We start from the raw sequence: 14,436 nt of genomic DNA, 5'->3' as shown, positions 1-14,436 counted from the left end.
AGGCAAGGTGAGTCCTACTCTTACTTGATGGTGAAAGAATGTCTAATGTTAATATCTGACACAAAATAGTCCCTCTATTTTAAGAGAAAAAAAAAAGCTATATACTGGAACACTCAGCCAGGTTAGCTGTTTTCCCCCCGTTTCCAGTCTTAATGCTGAGCTAAGCTAAGCTCATTGCCTGCTGGCTTCACATTCATATTTAGCATACAGACATGACAGTGGTTTGATCTTCTCATCTAAGTTTTGGAAAGAAAGCTAAGAGGCACAGTTCCCCAAATATCAAACTATCCTTTCAATTGTACGATGTAGTGGGTTTTAAATCGTACAGTCAACATGTTTTGTCTGTTGCACTGAATTCCTGGTTTAGCTTAATATCTGGTTTACATGCAAGGTATACTGTCACGCAACAATATCTTCAGCAACAGAACAGCGAGTTTAAACATATAAACTTTAAATTGCTGGTGTGTGTGTGTGTGTGTGTGTGGGGGGGGTAATTTAGCATCTTATATGTATGTGTGTGTTGCAGAACCTCTCTCTGTTCCCACATGACATGACTGTCCTCCATATCAAAGGGCCAGGAGTCGTCAACTCCATCTGAAGCAGCTAACACCTCAGATACTTGACTCTGCAACGGCAGGTCATAAACACACCCACACACACACACACAATGGGTGGACTAGCTGACTGGCTATCCTGCAGGGGATGGGAAAAACGTGCACGTGCGCACACACACACACACACACACACACACACACACACACACACACACGTGCACGCACACGCGCGCGCGCGCACACACACACACACACACACACACACACACACACACACACAGTGACCTGTATACACACTAACACACAGTAATGTTGCTTTTCTATTGGCACAGCATTGCACTATATAGCTATGTTAGCTATGTATAGCATGCCAAGCTATTCCCTTTCTATTTCCTTGGCACTCTGACAGCAGAAAGTTCATGTGCTGACCTCAGATATTATGCAGTTCACCAAGCCAAAGGTCTCTGCCACGGTGGACAAGAACTTTACCACTTTCACCGTGTGTCACTCGAGCCCTTAAAAAATGCTTACCGAAATTAGACATGTACCAGAATTTAATTTTTTGGGCTTACAGGATTAAAAAATCATTCCAAAGTATACATGATTGTTCAGTCAATGTCAGGCATAATCTTATACAGTTAAAAATGTTTCACAGAATCAGATTATTCCAGGGAAAAGTAACACTGCTGTTGTTTTTTTTAAAGGTCCAATGTGTAGGAATTTCTCCCATCTAGCGTTGAGATCATATATTGCCATCAACTCTCTTGCACCACGCAGTTCAAAGTACGTATTACACCTACGGTAGCCTTCACGCTTCAAAAAGCTGGTCTCTTGCTCTTTTCAATATCCTTTTTCTTTTTCTGGGCGAGGAAGAAGACTCCTGTTCCTGAAATTTGGATTTTGAATACGTGTGGTCCTCCATGTTTCCTTCTTCAAACTTGCCGGGGCCGGGAAGCTACGATACCCATTAGCAGCATTAGCAGCACCTGTGAGTTTATCATGTGACAGCGAAAACGCGAAAGGCGGAGCAGTATGTCCTGTATGTCCCTTACCAGCTAACGTATTTCAAGATGGTGCATGAATATGGAGCGTCTACCCCAGTTTATGCAAATGCAAATGTAAAATTTCAAGCCAAAAGGAATACTTGGAATTGATGGTGGTGGTAAATATTGATGAGATACTGATGTTTCACCTGTTTGCACTCAATGTATATCTGTGATCAGTATTTTAACACATTCTTTCTGGACATGCAGTAAACTTTACACATTTAGGAAAAGCATTGTTTCTCCGAGGCTTTTGGGAAGCGTTGGGAACCTGATCCGCACATAGCCATCCTGTGAGCCACAAGCCTCTCCTTATGCTCTTTATGCTTTTGCAAATAAGTATAAAAACATGGCTGTTTTGTTTGGAATGGTGATTGCAAAGAAGTTAATGTTGCGGGGTGAAAAATTGACTTTGTACACGCGTATGATTTGGGGTCGAGAGAAATGGCAAACACATAAGATCTGGAGAGACTGGGATTTTATTATGAAGTTAGAGGAGGTGTGTTTAATAAGATCCAGGACTAGGGATGTAACGGTAAACCGCGATAAAAATGTTGACGATAACAATTGCCGTTTTAATACCGAAAACCGTGATTATTTACTTTGACTTTAAAGTGTTCATGTGTACAGTTTTACATTTTAATTTTGATGATGAAGAAAAAGTATATCATTAGTGGTGTTTCTTTGATTTGTTTACATATTGTTCTTTATGTCTGAGCTTGACTGTTTGGATTTGTAGAATTTAAACCTGCACTACTGGAAATGTTCCTGACAAATAAGCTGTTTACATGCTGAACCCTTGTTCCTTTGATGTTAAAAGTTGCACTTTTGATAAGGTTTTGCCTATATTTTTGTAATATAATAAACACTGTTACACTTTTTGAAACTATTTCAGCTTGTGTAGGCCTAGCAGTGCTTTCTGAACATATTAAACACACTTTTAAAAATACCGCGATAATACCGAAAACCGTGATCATTTTGGTCACTATAACCGTGAGGTTACATTTTCATACCGTTACATCCCTATCTGGGACCCTGTACTGAAATCTTTTCAGGGTGAGGACTAATGTGTTTTTTTTTTTAAACTTTGTATACTCTGTTGTACTTTATACTGTGGTGATTAATTCTCAGAATGTGCTGTGTTTTTTTCTTTTTTTTTCTTGTCTGTTTGTATTCCAGCTATGCTTTCAAAGATAATAAACACATATTAAAAATTATTTCAAAAGGTGGCCGGGTTGGCTCGGTTGGTGGAGCGGGCGCACATATGCAGAGGTTTAGTCATCGACGCAGCGGCCGCGGGTTCGACTCCGACCCGCGGCCCTTTGCTGCATGTCATTCCCCCCTCTCTCTCCGCTTTCATGTCTTCATCTGTCCTGTGGAATTAAAGGCCTAAAATGCCCAAAAAAATAATCTTTAAAAAAAAATAAAAAATGATTTCAAAAGAAAATCTCTTCGAACATTACCTTTAACACACTGGCATGACGTGTTCTCCGAGAGACGGCAGTGTTCATGCTACCATGATGACTTCATTAAATCCCATAAGCTCTCTGAGGACCAAAATGTCCTCTCAGCTCACTGCTGCGTTTTTAATTTTAGAAACATCACTTAAGTTTGAGCTCTCAAAGTAGAAAGATGACATATTTTCCCAATTGAAGGCTTTGTTTGTTTTTTACAGTCAGTTGGGATGGGATTTCTTTTGGGTTTTTCTGTTGTTTTTCATTTAAATGAGGAATTCAACTTTTCTGTCCAAGTCACTCATTCATTTGAAACAAGCTTACCAATTTACCGCCTCATTTCTGCTTCCTGTGCTGTTGTGCTACATTCCCTGACATGACACATGAAAACAGGAATGCAGTGCAATTTTCATGAATTTCCATGAAAGTAGTTTTGTGAGGGGCCTGGCTGAAGAGTAAAGTCCCAGAAAAGAATGGAGGCAAACACTCAAACTCGTTTCCTGCAGTGGAGACGAGTGTCCAGGAGGAAATGTGTACCAGTTTATGGTAAGTAATACACTCTCCGCCTCCCACACACACACACACACACACACACACACACACACACACACACACACACACACACACACACACACACACACACACACACACACACACACACACACACACACACACACACACACACACACTGTAATCTCCAAATGAGTAATGAATATGGATGGACCCCACTCTATTTTCTACACACACATGCACACAGTAGATTAAAAAAAGAAAACATGTCCATTTCAGTCTTTAGCTAAAATAACTGTGAGTTGAGTCTTCCCCCATGACTCTGCCCTCCCATCCATGGACTGCGTTGCCATGAGGGGCTGCGGAGACTGCTGAGGAGATGTTTTTGCTCTCTCGTGTTATGTTATGAGATACTATCAGTGGCGACAGACACAATAAGGGTGGCTCCTGGAGGAAAAGCTGGGAAAATACGGGAAGTGAGGACAGGAAGTCGCACTGTGGCTGTTTGTGAGGGGCACTTGAGAGCCAGCAGCTGTCTGTCCTCTGATACTGTGTGTGAGAGAGAGAATTGTGAGGGTGCTTCTATGGGGATAAGACATTAGTGTGTGTATACTTGAGGTATTTGTGAGTTTGTCTGCCAAAATACAATTCCTCACAAAACAGCCCTCAGACATTTACCAAACAATGACACATAACCACACAAACACACTTTTCACCCTTGGGTCCCAACTACAATTAGCGCCCTTCATTCCAGGAATGCTCCCCAACCCTTAGCGCAAAATGATGTCATCAACCCTTTTTAACATTAACACGTGTTTGTGGTGTTTTATGCGCTTGTGTTCATATGTCTAAATGTTTTCTGTTTCTGTTCTATGTTTAAATACATTTGAGTGTGTGTGTGTGTGTGTGTGTGTGTGTGTGTGTGTATTGCAGTAATTATCACTGTTGTCTTCCAATGCTTTGGTATGTGTTTGTATCTGAGTGGGTGAGCATGTAAATATCACAAGTAAGCAAAAGCATGTATTTTGTGTATAGCCATGGTTGTGTGCATGTGCTGAGCAGGTATGGTATATTAGTTAGTGTGTAATAATTGTAAGTGTGTGTACCTGTACTGAGCAGATCTGCTGGTACGTTAGAGATGAAGTCAGAGGCTGAATCACGGACATCCTGGTCTTCATCCTGCAGCAGCGTAAACAGACTCCTCCACAGAGAGACTGTCGTGGACAGACCTGACACACACACACACACACACACACACACACACACACACACACACACACACACACACACACACTACTTAAATACTTTATTCTTTGCAACACATTTCTGTTCACATCAAAGTATTTTTCTTGACTGCCCGGGAGGTAGACATTTCATCGAGTCGTTCCAGAACTGAGACTCACCCAGGGGCAGACGAGGGCTGGTCAGCACAGTGGCTGTACAGTTGACCAGCACCGTGGCGGCCGTTAGCTTCACCTCCGCTGGCTGCTCCTCGCTGCAGCATGAGCACACCAGCGCTGCCCACTGAGCTAAACAAGCCGCTGCACTCGCACCCTAGATGGCAGATTGATCAGAAAAGTACAGTCATGTAAAGGTTTACGGAGTCATTTTTATTTAAGCCTTTATTTGATAGGACAGTTTTAGGCATGACAGGGGGGGAGGGGGAGAGAGAGAGAGAGAGAGAGAGAGAGAGAGGGGGGGGGGGGTGACATGCAGGGGGCCGAAGGTTGGAATTGAACCCATGGCCAGCCTCTGTACATGGGGCGCACGCTCTACCAGGTAAGCTACCCGGGCGCCCCAAGTGGGCATTTTTAGTTCATTAGTTCCTTCAACAATGTTACTTCAGTTCCACAGTATGATCCGGACGAGCGTCCAGTTCCTTTCTATAGGTAATTGGTTTACATCTGGTGATTGAAATCTGCATTTGTTGCTTTTCTCCAATTCATTATATAATTGCTATATTATATTAGCATATAATGGCTCACTGGCTACAATGGTTGGTTGGTTTTATTCTTCAATAGGTAGCAACTTGCCCTGTAGCGAGGTCAGTAAGCTGTATGCTAAGCTTCCAGAAACAGTTGAAACCAAACAGCATTGGACCATAGACTGTTAATATTAATGGAAAAATCACCCGGTTCGGCAAAGTGCTGCAAATGCGGAAGTGCCTTAAACCTGCACTCTATCTGAATTCCAGCAGGGGGAGACACGTGCGGTCGGTTTCTGTAGAAGTCTATGAGAAAGTGACCCACTTCTCACTTGATTTATTACCTCAGTAAACATTTTCATAATGAGTTTATGGTCTCAAACGCTAGTTTTAAGTCTTCTGCAACACAGAATGATGTTAATTTTTTGAATTATGGTCTGGTTGATTTTAAAATCGGCGATGAAGCAGGGGGTGTTTTAGGGTGTGACTATGATGTGATTGCCAGTGAAAGTGTGCAACGTAACGTGGCTCCTCCCTCACTCCTCCCTCTCATCTAAAATCGTCACATCTGTCGGTACACAATCTGTTCTGCCTGCACGATCCGTTCTGCGCATGCGCAAGATGTTCGCGCATGCGCTGTTGTACGAGGATTTACGACACTGCGCGATCTGTTCCATGCTTCTGGTCGTAGTTGTAGCGGTCTGCCGTTAGCCTCCACAGGCAAGCTAACGTTAGTTTAGCTAACAGCTAATTCGGCTAACCGCTAGCTGAGACAGCATGTAATAACTTTAAAAGACCCTCAAAATAAAACTATAAACATATATAACAGCTGTTACGTCAGTTCTACTTTACTTGTGCTCATTTAAAATACAATCAATCAATACTTGTCTTTATTGTTATTACTGTAAAGTCTTAATTGAGCTGTAGCCTGCTTTTCCCAGTATTTAGTTTGAGTTAACGTTATTTTAGACTGAATCAAGCTGTCAGCTAGCGGTTAGCCGAATTAGCTGTTAGCTAAACTAACGTTAACTTCCTGTACCTTCTTTGGGAATTTTAATCAAAGGCTGCCAACACATTTCTCTTTGCAAGGGGAGAGATTATTAGTACATGGTCAGATTTACCTGAGGGTTGGAGTTCACCAGTTGAACCACCAGTTGAGAGAGCAGGGTCAGGGCAGCACAGTGGAGCTCCACACTGAAACACAAGACCAAACACCTGACACCAGCTTCCAAATGTCTAAGAATAACTTGGTTAGTTTATTTTTAATGTCTGTCCTGGAAGAATCTCTCCTCTGTTGCTCTTTAGGAGGTTTCTCCCCGTTCATGTTTTTTGGGGAGGATTTTTCCTCATCCAAAACAAGGGTCTAAGGATTGTAAAGCCATTTGAGGCAAATTAGTGATTTGGAATTATACATTGGCAAACTAAATCGACTTACACTTTAATCCTAATAGATCCACTTCACCTCAATGCAATGGAGATAAAAATACATCTGGGGTGCTTAGAAGCACATGAGTGCATGTTTTTTGTTTGTTTTTTAGCAATTTGGGTGAACCAACCCCTTTAATGTGACATATCGGTGGAGAAAGAGGCTCTGGAAATGATAATGTGCTCCTCAGGTCGTTCTGTGGAAACCGTTACACACACATAACACCCCAGCACCGTCAACTACACGCACATCACTCAACGGTATTGACTTACAATCCACAAAAGAAGTGTGCTGGTACTCACCGCTGCATTATGGATCACAAAAGCCCAAGTGCCATTCAATCACACGGCAGACAAGGGCAGCCAGCAACCCAATCTCATCCCTCCCCAGCTCTAATCATAACCCTGGGGCCGCACCAAAGGGAAAGTGGATCCCCGGGTCCACAGATTGTGGCCAGGAAAAGGCTTTACAAGGCTAAAAGCCTTTGTAATCCAATCCTTATTCAAGCCTGTATTCTCTTGTCGGGGTGAGAAAAGTACAGCAGTGGCTTGTCAAGGAAGGCGGGCGTGTCTGTCAATGCATGTCAAAGGGCTTAAAGTGTACGCGCACACACACACACACACACACACACACACACACACACACACACACAAATACTGGAACAGTGTGTGCCAAATCAGTATGTGGTAAGAGAAGGCCAGAGTCTGTCAGAAATGCTCACAAAAATAATGGTTTGTGCCTGACAGGTGTGAATAACCTAATGTAGGAATAATGAGAGCCTTTGAGAGCGCAAATATCAGCTTTCATCTACGTTTATTTTTATTTATTTTTTCAAACTATTAGTCTCTGATGTTGGTGGTGGGCAATTTGGTTACTTAAATACTGCAGCGACACATGAGCAACCACAGAAACACCGGCGCAGAAAGGGGCCAATGAGTTCCAGGTGTGCCCAGGTGCAGGGTTAAGGTGCAGCCAATGAACCTGTGTGTCCCCTCCTCCATGGACTCTGGCTCTGAATGAAGGCTTGACAGGCAGCCTGCCACAGCTCGTGAGGGCTCTTTCACAAGAAAAGCCAGAAAAAAAACCACAGAGAAACAGAAGAGGAGTGTGGATGCATCTTGCCATGTAGTACATTCATGTCTCTTCCATCCATCATAGCTAAAAGCTGGTCTGGGATTGTTTAGGGACTGTTTTGACAGCAGGTTTTCAGGAGGGAGAAAGCATTTAAGGGTCACAGTTGCATCCCTTTTCCTGCATTTACCTTGAAATGAATTCAAGTTACATGTATTGGCCTGTTGTATGCTATGGTGGGCCTATGTACAGGATATACAATTTAAGACCCATGACAACACAATGCGTGAACATAATAAAAACAATCTTAAAGATGAGAAACATTGCAGTTCCAATGCAGTCTCACTTATTTTAGGATTGTTTAGCCATTTTACTGGCTCTCCGTATAGCAATGTTGCTCTCTCTGTTGGTGCCCTGGCTTTTCCTCTCGTGCCACCATTTTTGTTTTTTAGTTTAGAAAGATATTTATGGTCCCTAACTTTTCATCTAGCACCATCATCACCACTACTAATTAAAACGTGTCCAATACTTTAATTTATGACCAAATATCTGTAAAACTAACGACATTCCCATCAGCCTCAGCTGTACTTTGTATTTAGTGCTAATTAGATTAGCTAGTTGATCATGAACCACAACGTCCTTTTTCTGATTCTGATGTCAATCACTATTTTTCTCTCCTCCCATTCACTTTCATCTCTCCACAGTAGTCTATCTAATAAAGACATACAACACCCAAAAAAAAAAGAAAAAAAAAAAGAAAAACTAGACTAGACTGGGTGAAACCAGCCCAATCTGCCGGCGATTTCATTTCGCCCTGCAGCTCAGGCTGGAAACCTATACATTTATCTATCCTGCTTCCGTTACTATTTTGCAGGGACCAATCAGAAACTGGCTTATCCACCTGGCGCGCTATTGGCGGGTTTAACACGATAACGATAGAGAAGCGACGGCAAGCAGCTTCTGGTTTACATTCAACATGACGGCCACCGAAGCGCAGCAACCCGTTGATGCTGCTGTCGCTGCTACGTCACCCGGATCATTGGTCTGATTGGTTGAAGGACTATCCAACTGGGAACTATGCCCGTTGATCACGCCTCTTGTGCAGTAGAAAATACAGAGCAGACTCCCCAGACTTATGTTCAATCTTAAAAGATTGAGCTTGGTCTGGTGATAGCCAGACTAAAATGGGGCCTTTTCACAGCAGATATGTTGACATGTCATAGCAGGAAAAGAAAAGAAGTAATTACTACCATTAACGCTGGCTTTGCTCCTTTTATGTGTCAGTGACACAGGTCAAAGTGCCAGCATGCAAAACAGTAGGGCCCTGGAACAGGTAAATGGACAGCAACCCTTATTAATATTATTAATTACACCTGTGGTTCTACCAGTTTTGCAATGTGGTTTAATACTCTGTTTCAACACTAAGCACTTATTCCTGACTTTGGTAGTTGTAATTGTAAAATCTTAAGGTGATTTGACACAGAAATCATGCTCTATCATTTGTATGATTTTTTTTTTTTTTGTTTTGTTTTGTTTTTTTGGGGAGGGGGGGGAAGGACATTTCAGGTATCATACATATTCTTGGAAATAAATCTTGGTTACAATTGTGAGTGCAGGCTCCAATCACTGGTCTGCTGGAATAACGCAATAACGGTCTAATCCTTTGGCCCAAACACAGGAAACAGCGGATCCCATCAAGACTTTGGGAGGATGTTGAAGATTATTTGTACATGTACATGTGTATGTGTCTTCTCTGACCTGTGAGAAGAATTCTGAGCCAGAGCAAGAAGGTGCAGCCGGACCTCCTCCTGGGACAACATCTTCACACCGTCCCTCCATTCCAGCTCCCCGCCGGAGCTCAACACACACAACACCGTGAGGACCTGAGAGGAGGAAGGACAGGCAGAGACAATGAGATTGTTAAGGAAGCTAAGATATAAGATATTAATGTAGTTTTTGTATTAGTATTAGTTGTATTAGGAAAAAAAAATGAATCATAATCACTATTATTTTCATTATTTTGGTCAATATTGAAATCATAAACATTTAACACGATTACTCATTGTCTTTGGGAAAGATGTTGCAGAAGATGTATTGGACTTAAAAAACAGTGAACAAAACAGTTCGGCCGAAATTGTAATTGCATTGAATTTTTGATTAATTGCACGTGCGCACACGCACACACACACACACACGCAGCTACTGGTGAGGGAAGTTGCTCAGGGCCATCCATCAACACAGCTTTGGTGTCCTCTCTGCAGTGCAGCTGGCAAATTGCCCTAAAGTGTATTTTTACCACACCGGTCAGATCCTCCCTACGCACACCCAAACCACGGGTACACAGCTGCCTTGCTCTCTCTTTCACACACACACACACACACACACACACACACACACACAGCACACAAATATATGCATGAATATGGATGCACAAGCACATGCATGCACACAAAGATGTGCAGAATTGCAGGCACGCTCTCATCTCATTTCATATCTCCCTCTTTCATTCTAGGCAGTAATATGTCCCTTGTCTTTTTGTCTACTCTTAGCATCCATTCAGCTTGACCTCCTAAACTTGATTTTCTGCTTCCTTCATCCCTCGCTGCTTCCCCCTCCTCTCCATCCTTCCCATGCTGTTTTCTTTGCCCGGCCATTCCTCCAGAGAGGGAGGCAGCTGACCGAGTCAGGAGAAGGAAAAGACTAATTTTTCACCGCTGGAGACGCCGTTAAAAACACACATCCAGCAGAGAACACTTGTTGACATTCCTGCTGCATATATCAATGCTTATTATTTCTTTCAAGGCCCCAACCTGTTATTAGAGCTTTAAAATAAAGCTTGCTTTATAGGATCGGTGTGGGTGGAGAGCAGCGCGAGCAAGCGCATGCAACGTCTGCGTGTAAACATCTGTGTGTGTATGTCTGAATGTATATTTGTGCATGTGAGCAGTAAAAAGACAAGGTAGCAAGGTGCATGCCATAGAACATTGGATTTAAACTTAAACATATATGTAAATAATTCAACAGCAATTACAAGCTGATTGTTGTCATTCGACCATGAAAAGAATTTTAAAGCTGCATTAATAAATTCTTAAAATAAAAAATGGCTCATACGTTTGTGTAATGTGAAAGGGGTCGCTAATAATAATAAACCCAAAGAATTATCAACCAACTCTGCAGTTTCCCTTCAGCTCTACAAAGCATCTTTAAAGGTCCAGTGTGTAACGTGTTCAGTTGTTCATTATCAAAATCTGTGTTGCCCGTTCTCAAATTTGTCCTTTTTCATGAATATTTACCACCACCATCAATTCCAAGTATTCCTTTTGGCTTGAAATTTTACGTTTGCTTTCGCATGAATGAACTGGGGTAGACGCTCCATATTCATGCGCCATCTTAAAATACGTTAGCCGGTAAGGGACATACAGGACATACTGCTCCGCCTTTCGCGTTTTTGCTGTCACATGATAAACTCACAGGCGCTGCTAACGCTGCTAATGGGTATCGTAGCTTCCCGGCCCCGGCAAGTTTGAAGAAGGAAACATGGAGGACCACACGTATTCAAAATCCAAATTTCAGGCTACCGTAGCTGTAATACGTACTTTGAACCGCGTGGCGCAAGAGAGTTGATTGCGATATATGATCTCAACGCTAGATGGGAGAAATTCCTACACATTGGACCTTTAAGCTCTTTGTTTTGGTTCTCGGGCCCAAAAACTCCACTCACAACAATTTCCAGCTGCAGCAGGCACCGGTTTTAGTGAAAAACCTCTGATAAACCGACTGTACGCTACCTGCTCAGCACCAAATGGGAGACAGATGAAGCTGGTGGAGCATTTAGCAGCTAAAGAGCCAGACATTTTTCTCAGGAGTTAAACCAGAACAGGACCAAAAGGAGAGAGAATACTGGACTTATTTCAGGTAGCCAGAAACATAAATCTAAACGGATGCCAACTTGCTCCGTCTCTGCTGGATGTATGAATAGGCAATTATTTACCAAAAGGTTTGCTGTAATAGATTTACAATGTGATATATTATGTCAGTGTTCAATGGAAATGTTTAATTTCACTTGATGCAGCTGTAAGCATCCTGTAAATACATTGGCTCAAGAGAAATAACTTATAATTAGAAATTCTGAAAACAGCAAGCTACGTGATGTACACACACAGCTAAAGTTGTCCATATTTCATACTGTTCGAGACAAGTTACTCTGAAATAACCACAGCAGCCCATCACACTTGTGGTGGACACAGGGTGTATCTTTCAGACAATATTTCACAAAGTCCATTGAGAGTGAATCAATCATTGGGCCAGTAATGCCAAGCCAGTGTCATTATTCATTGGGCCAGTGCGTTTCTCTCTCTTTATTGCAGAACAGAAAAAGGTACACAGTTTAAATCCCAGCTGGGTGTTTTTCACTGTTCATCCAGCCGTCTGTCTGCCAGGTATTTGACTGCTAACTCCAACGCAGCTGGTCTGACCATCTCTGCTGCTTCTGACTTTAACAACCGGCTTTAATGAGCTCCCGTCTTGAATACACTCGACTGCCCACATACTCAAATATACACAGTCACAGGAAAACATGCCAACTCAGGCGTAGACGCGTACCGACTTTCATAGCTGTAACATGCAAATAAACAGTGACGCCCACCCTGCATGAACAGACACACACACACACAAAAATGTTAACAAATATAAAAGTTACCTAGCTTGCTCAGCAGTGCTGTGTAGCCTAGTCTAGTCTTTTTAGCCTTGACAGCCTCGAGGTGTTGCTGCTTTTCACTGGCATTAACTGGCACTAACTGGCACCTTGGGCCGAAGCAGATCCCACACTAAACCATGAAGGAGATTTTGATCAATTACAAAGTCTTCATTTAAATGTCAAAAAATAATAATGAATTCAAACCCCAAATCATGTGTGTAAAGAAGAAAAAAAAAAAATTCACAGCAGTGTGACGTGACGCCATCACCTTCTCCTCAAGCCATGGCTCCAGAGGCTAAGTAACAGTTTCTCTCACAATACCGTAACAGAAACAGAAATAAAAAATAAAAAAAGACTACATGCTGCAAATCAGCATTGCGCAAGCCTTTTACAGGGTTCTCGTATTAAAAAAAATCAGATGGAAACATTACAAAGTCAGCCAGATATAGTGTTTTCAACCAGCTTATGGAGCTAACGTTAAGCTAGTTAGTTAGCTAGTTAGCTACAGCTGATAAAACCTGCCACAGGTGTAGTTTCGGTCGGCAAAATCAATGGCTGTCAGCTAGAAATGGAAGCTGCTTTTTGTCGGGGTCAGCCCTACGTTCCCACAGCCCAATGGTCCCACAGCCCTACGCTCCCACAGCCCTACGCTCCCACAGCCCAATGGTCCTACAGCCCAATGGTCCCACAGCCCTACGCTCCCACAGCCCTACGCTCCCACAGCCCAATGGTCCCACAGCCCTACGCTCCCACAGCCCAACGCTCCCACAGCCCAATGGTCCCACAGCCCTACGCTCCCACAGCCCTACGCTCCCACAGCCCAATGGTCCTACAGCCCAATGGTCCCACAGCCCAATGGTCCCACAGCCCTATGTTCCCACATTTCTAAGAATTTCTTTTTCACTGAAAATTAGGCCCTATTTTCCCACAGCCCTATGTTCCCACATTTCTACGATTTTTCTTAAAGTTAGGCCCTATGTTAGGGTTAGGGTTACATTCCATATGTATTCCATTGCTACTAGATAATAGGTTGGGTGTAATTGGCTACCAAATTGGGAGAAAGACGGATCAAAAATCTGATACAAATTTATGAAAAAGGAAATGTGGGAACATAGGGCCTAATTTTAGATTTATTTTTTTTTTTAGAAATGTGGAAACATTGTTTTTTATCAAGTTTTTATCTACCTCTGTCTGAAATCAGGAAGTCATTGTTTCAAACATTACTAAGAATTTTGACTGGTAAATCTGCCAGCACGTCATTTTAAAACTGCTGTGAATGGAAAGCTTGACATGTGTAGCAACAGCAATTGTTCACATAGGCTATATGCATTTGTTTGTTGCATCAGCTGATTGTAATGCTGTATGGTTGATCGTGCATTCTTTACCATTTTAGTACATTAAATACAAACAACAAAGCCTCTCCATGTATTTGTGTTAGGATGTCCTCATTAATCAAGAGTGTCCCAGTGTGAAAAACTTCACTGCGCCTACGGTCTTAAAACAGGCACTGTTAGCAGTTACCTGAAACACGTCACACAAGTAGCCACTTGACTACCGGCAAATACCTGAAGAGTATTGGGTCAGACCCCATGTGTCATTTCCTAATGTGATTTATACTTATACTAATAATTTCATTTTATTGACAGGAATCAAAGGGATTGCTTCTGTGGCCTCTCTAGTTATTAGAAATGGAAATGTTTTACAATTTAGAATGAAGAACACAAACCCTACAAACAGCCTTATATGGTGTTGAATAAG

At 42.4% G+C, this 14,436-nt stretch overlaps 1 protein-coding gene across 4 annotated transcripts in view; it reads right to left on the bottom strand.

The window, feature by feature from the left end:
* Window positions 1–14,436, bottom strand: part of thada (THADA armadillo repeat containing) — a 125,650-nt gene that overhangs the window by 15,550 nt on the left and 95,664 nt on the right. For all 4 annotated transcript variants that reach the window (XM_031284333.2, XM_031284334.2, XM_035991919.1 and 1 more), the window contains 4 exons: window positions 9,741–9,865; window positions 6,607–6,679; window positions 4,965–5,115; window positions 4,668–4,790 (listed from right to left, as the gene is read on the bottom strand). In XM_031284333.2, the coding sequence (XP_031140193.1) occupies window positions 4,668–4,790; window positions 4,965–5,115; window positions 6,607–6,679; window positions 9,741–9,865 (472 nt within the window). The remainder of the gene's footprint in view (window positions 1–4,667; window positions 4,791–4,964; window positions 5,116–6,606; window positions 6,680–9,740; window positions 9,866–14,436) is intronic.

Source organism: Sander lucioperca, chromosome 15, assembly GCF_008315115.2.
Source record: "Sander lucioperca isolate FBNREF2018 chromosome 15, SLUC_FBN_1.2, whole genome shotgun sequence".
NCBI classification, from domain to species: Eukaryota; Metazoa; Chordata; class Actinopteri; order Perciformes; family Percidae; genus Sander; species Sander lucioperca.
The sequence above is the reverse complement of the archived record's forward strand: the minus strand, read 5'-3'. Positions and strand labels throughout refer to the sequence as shown.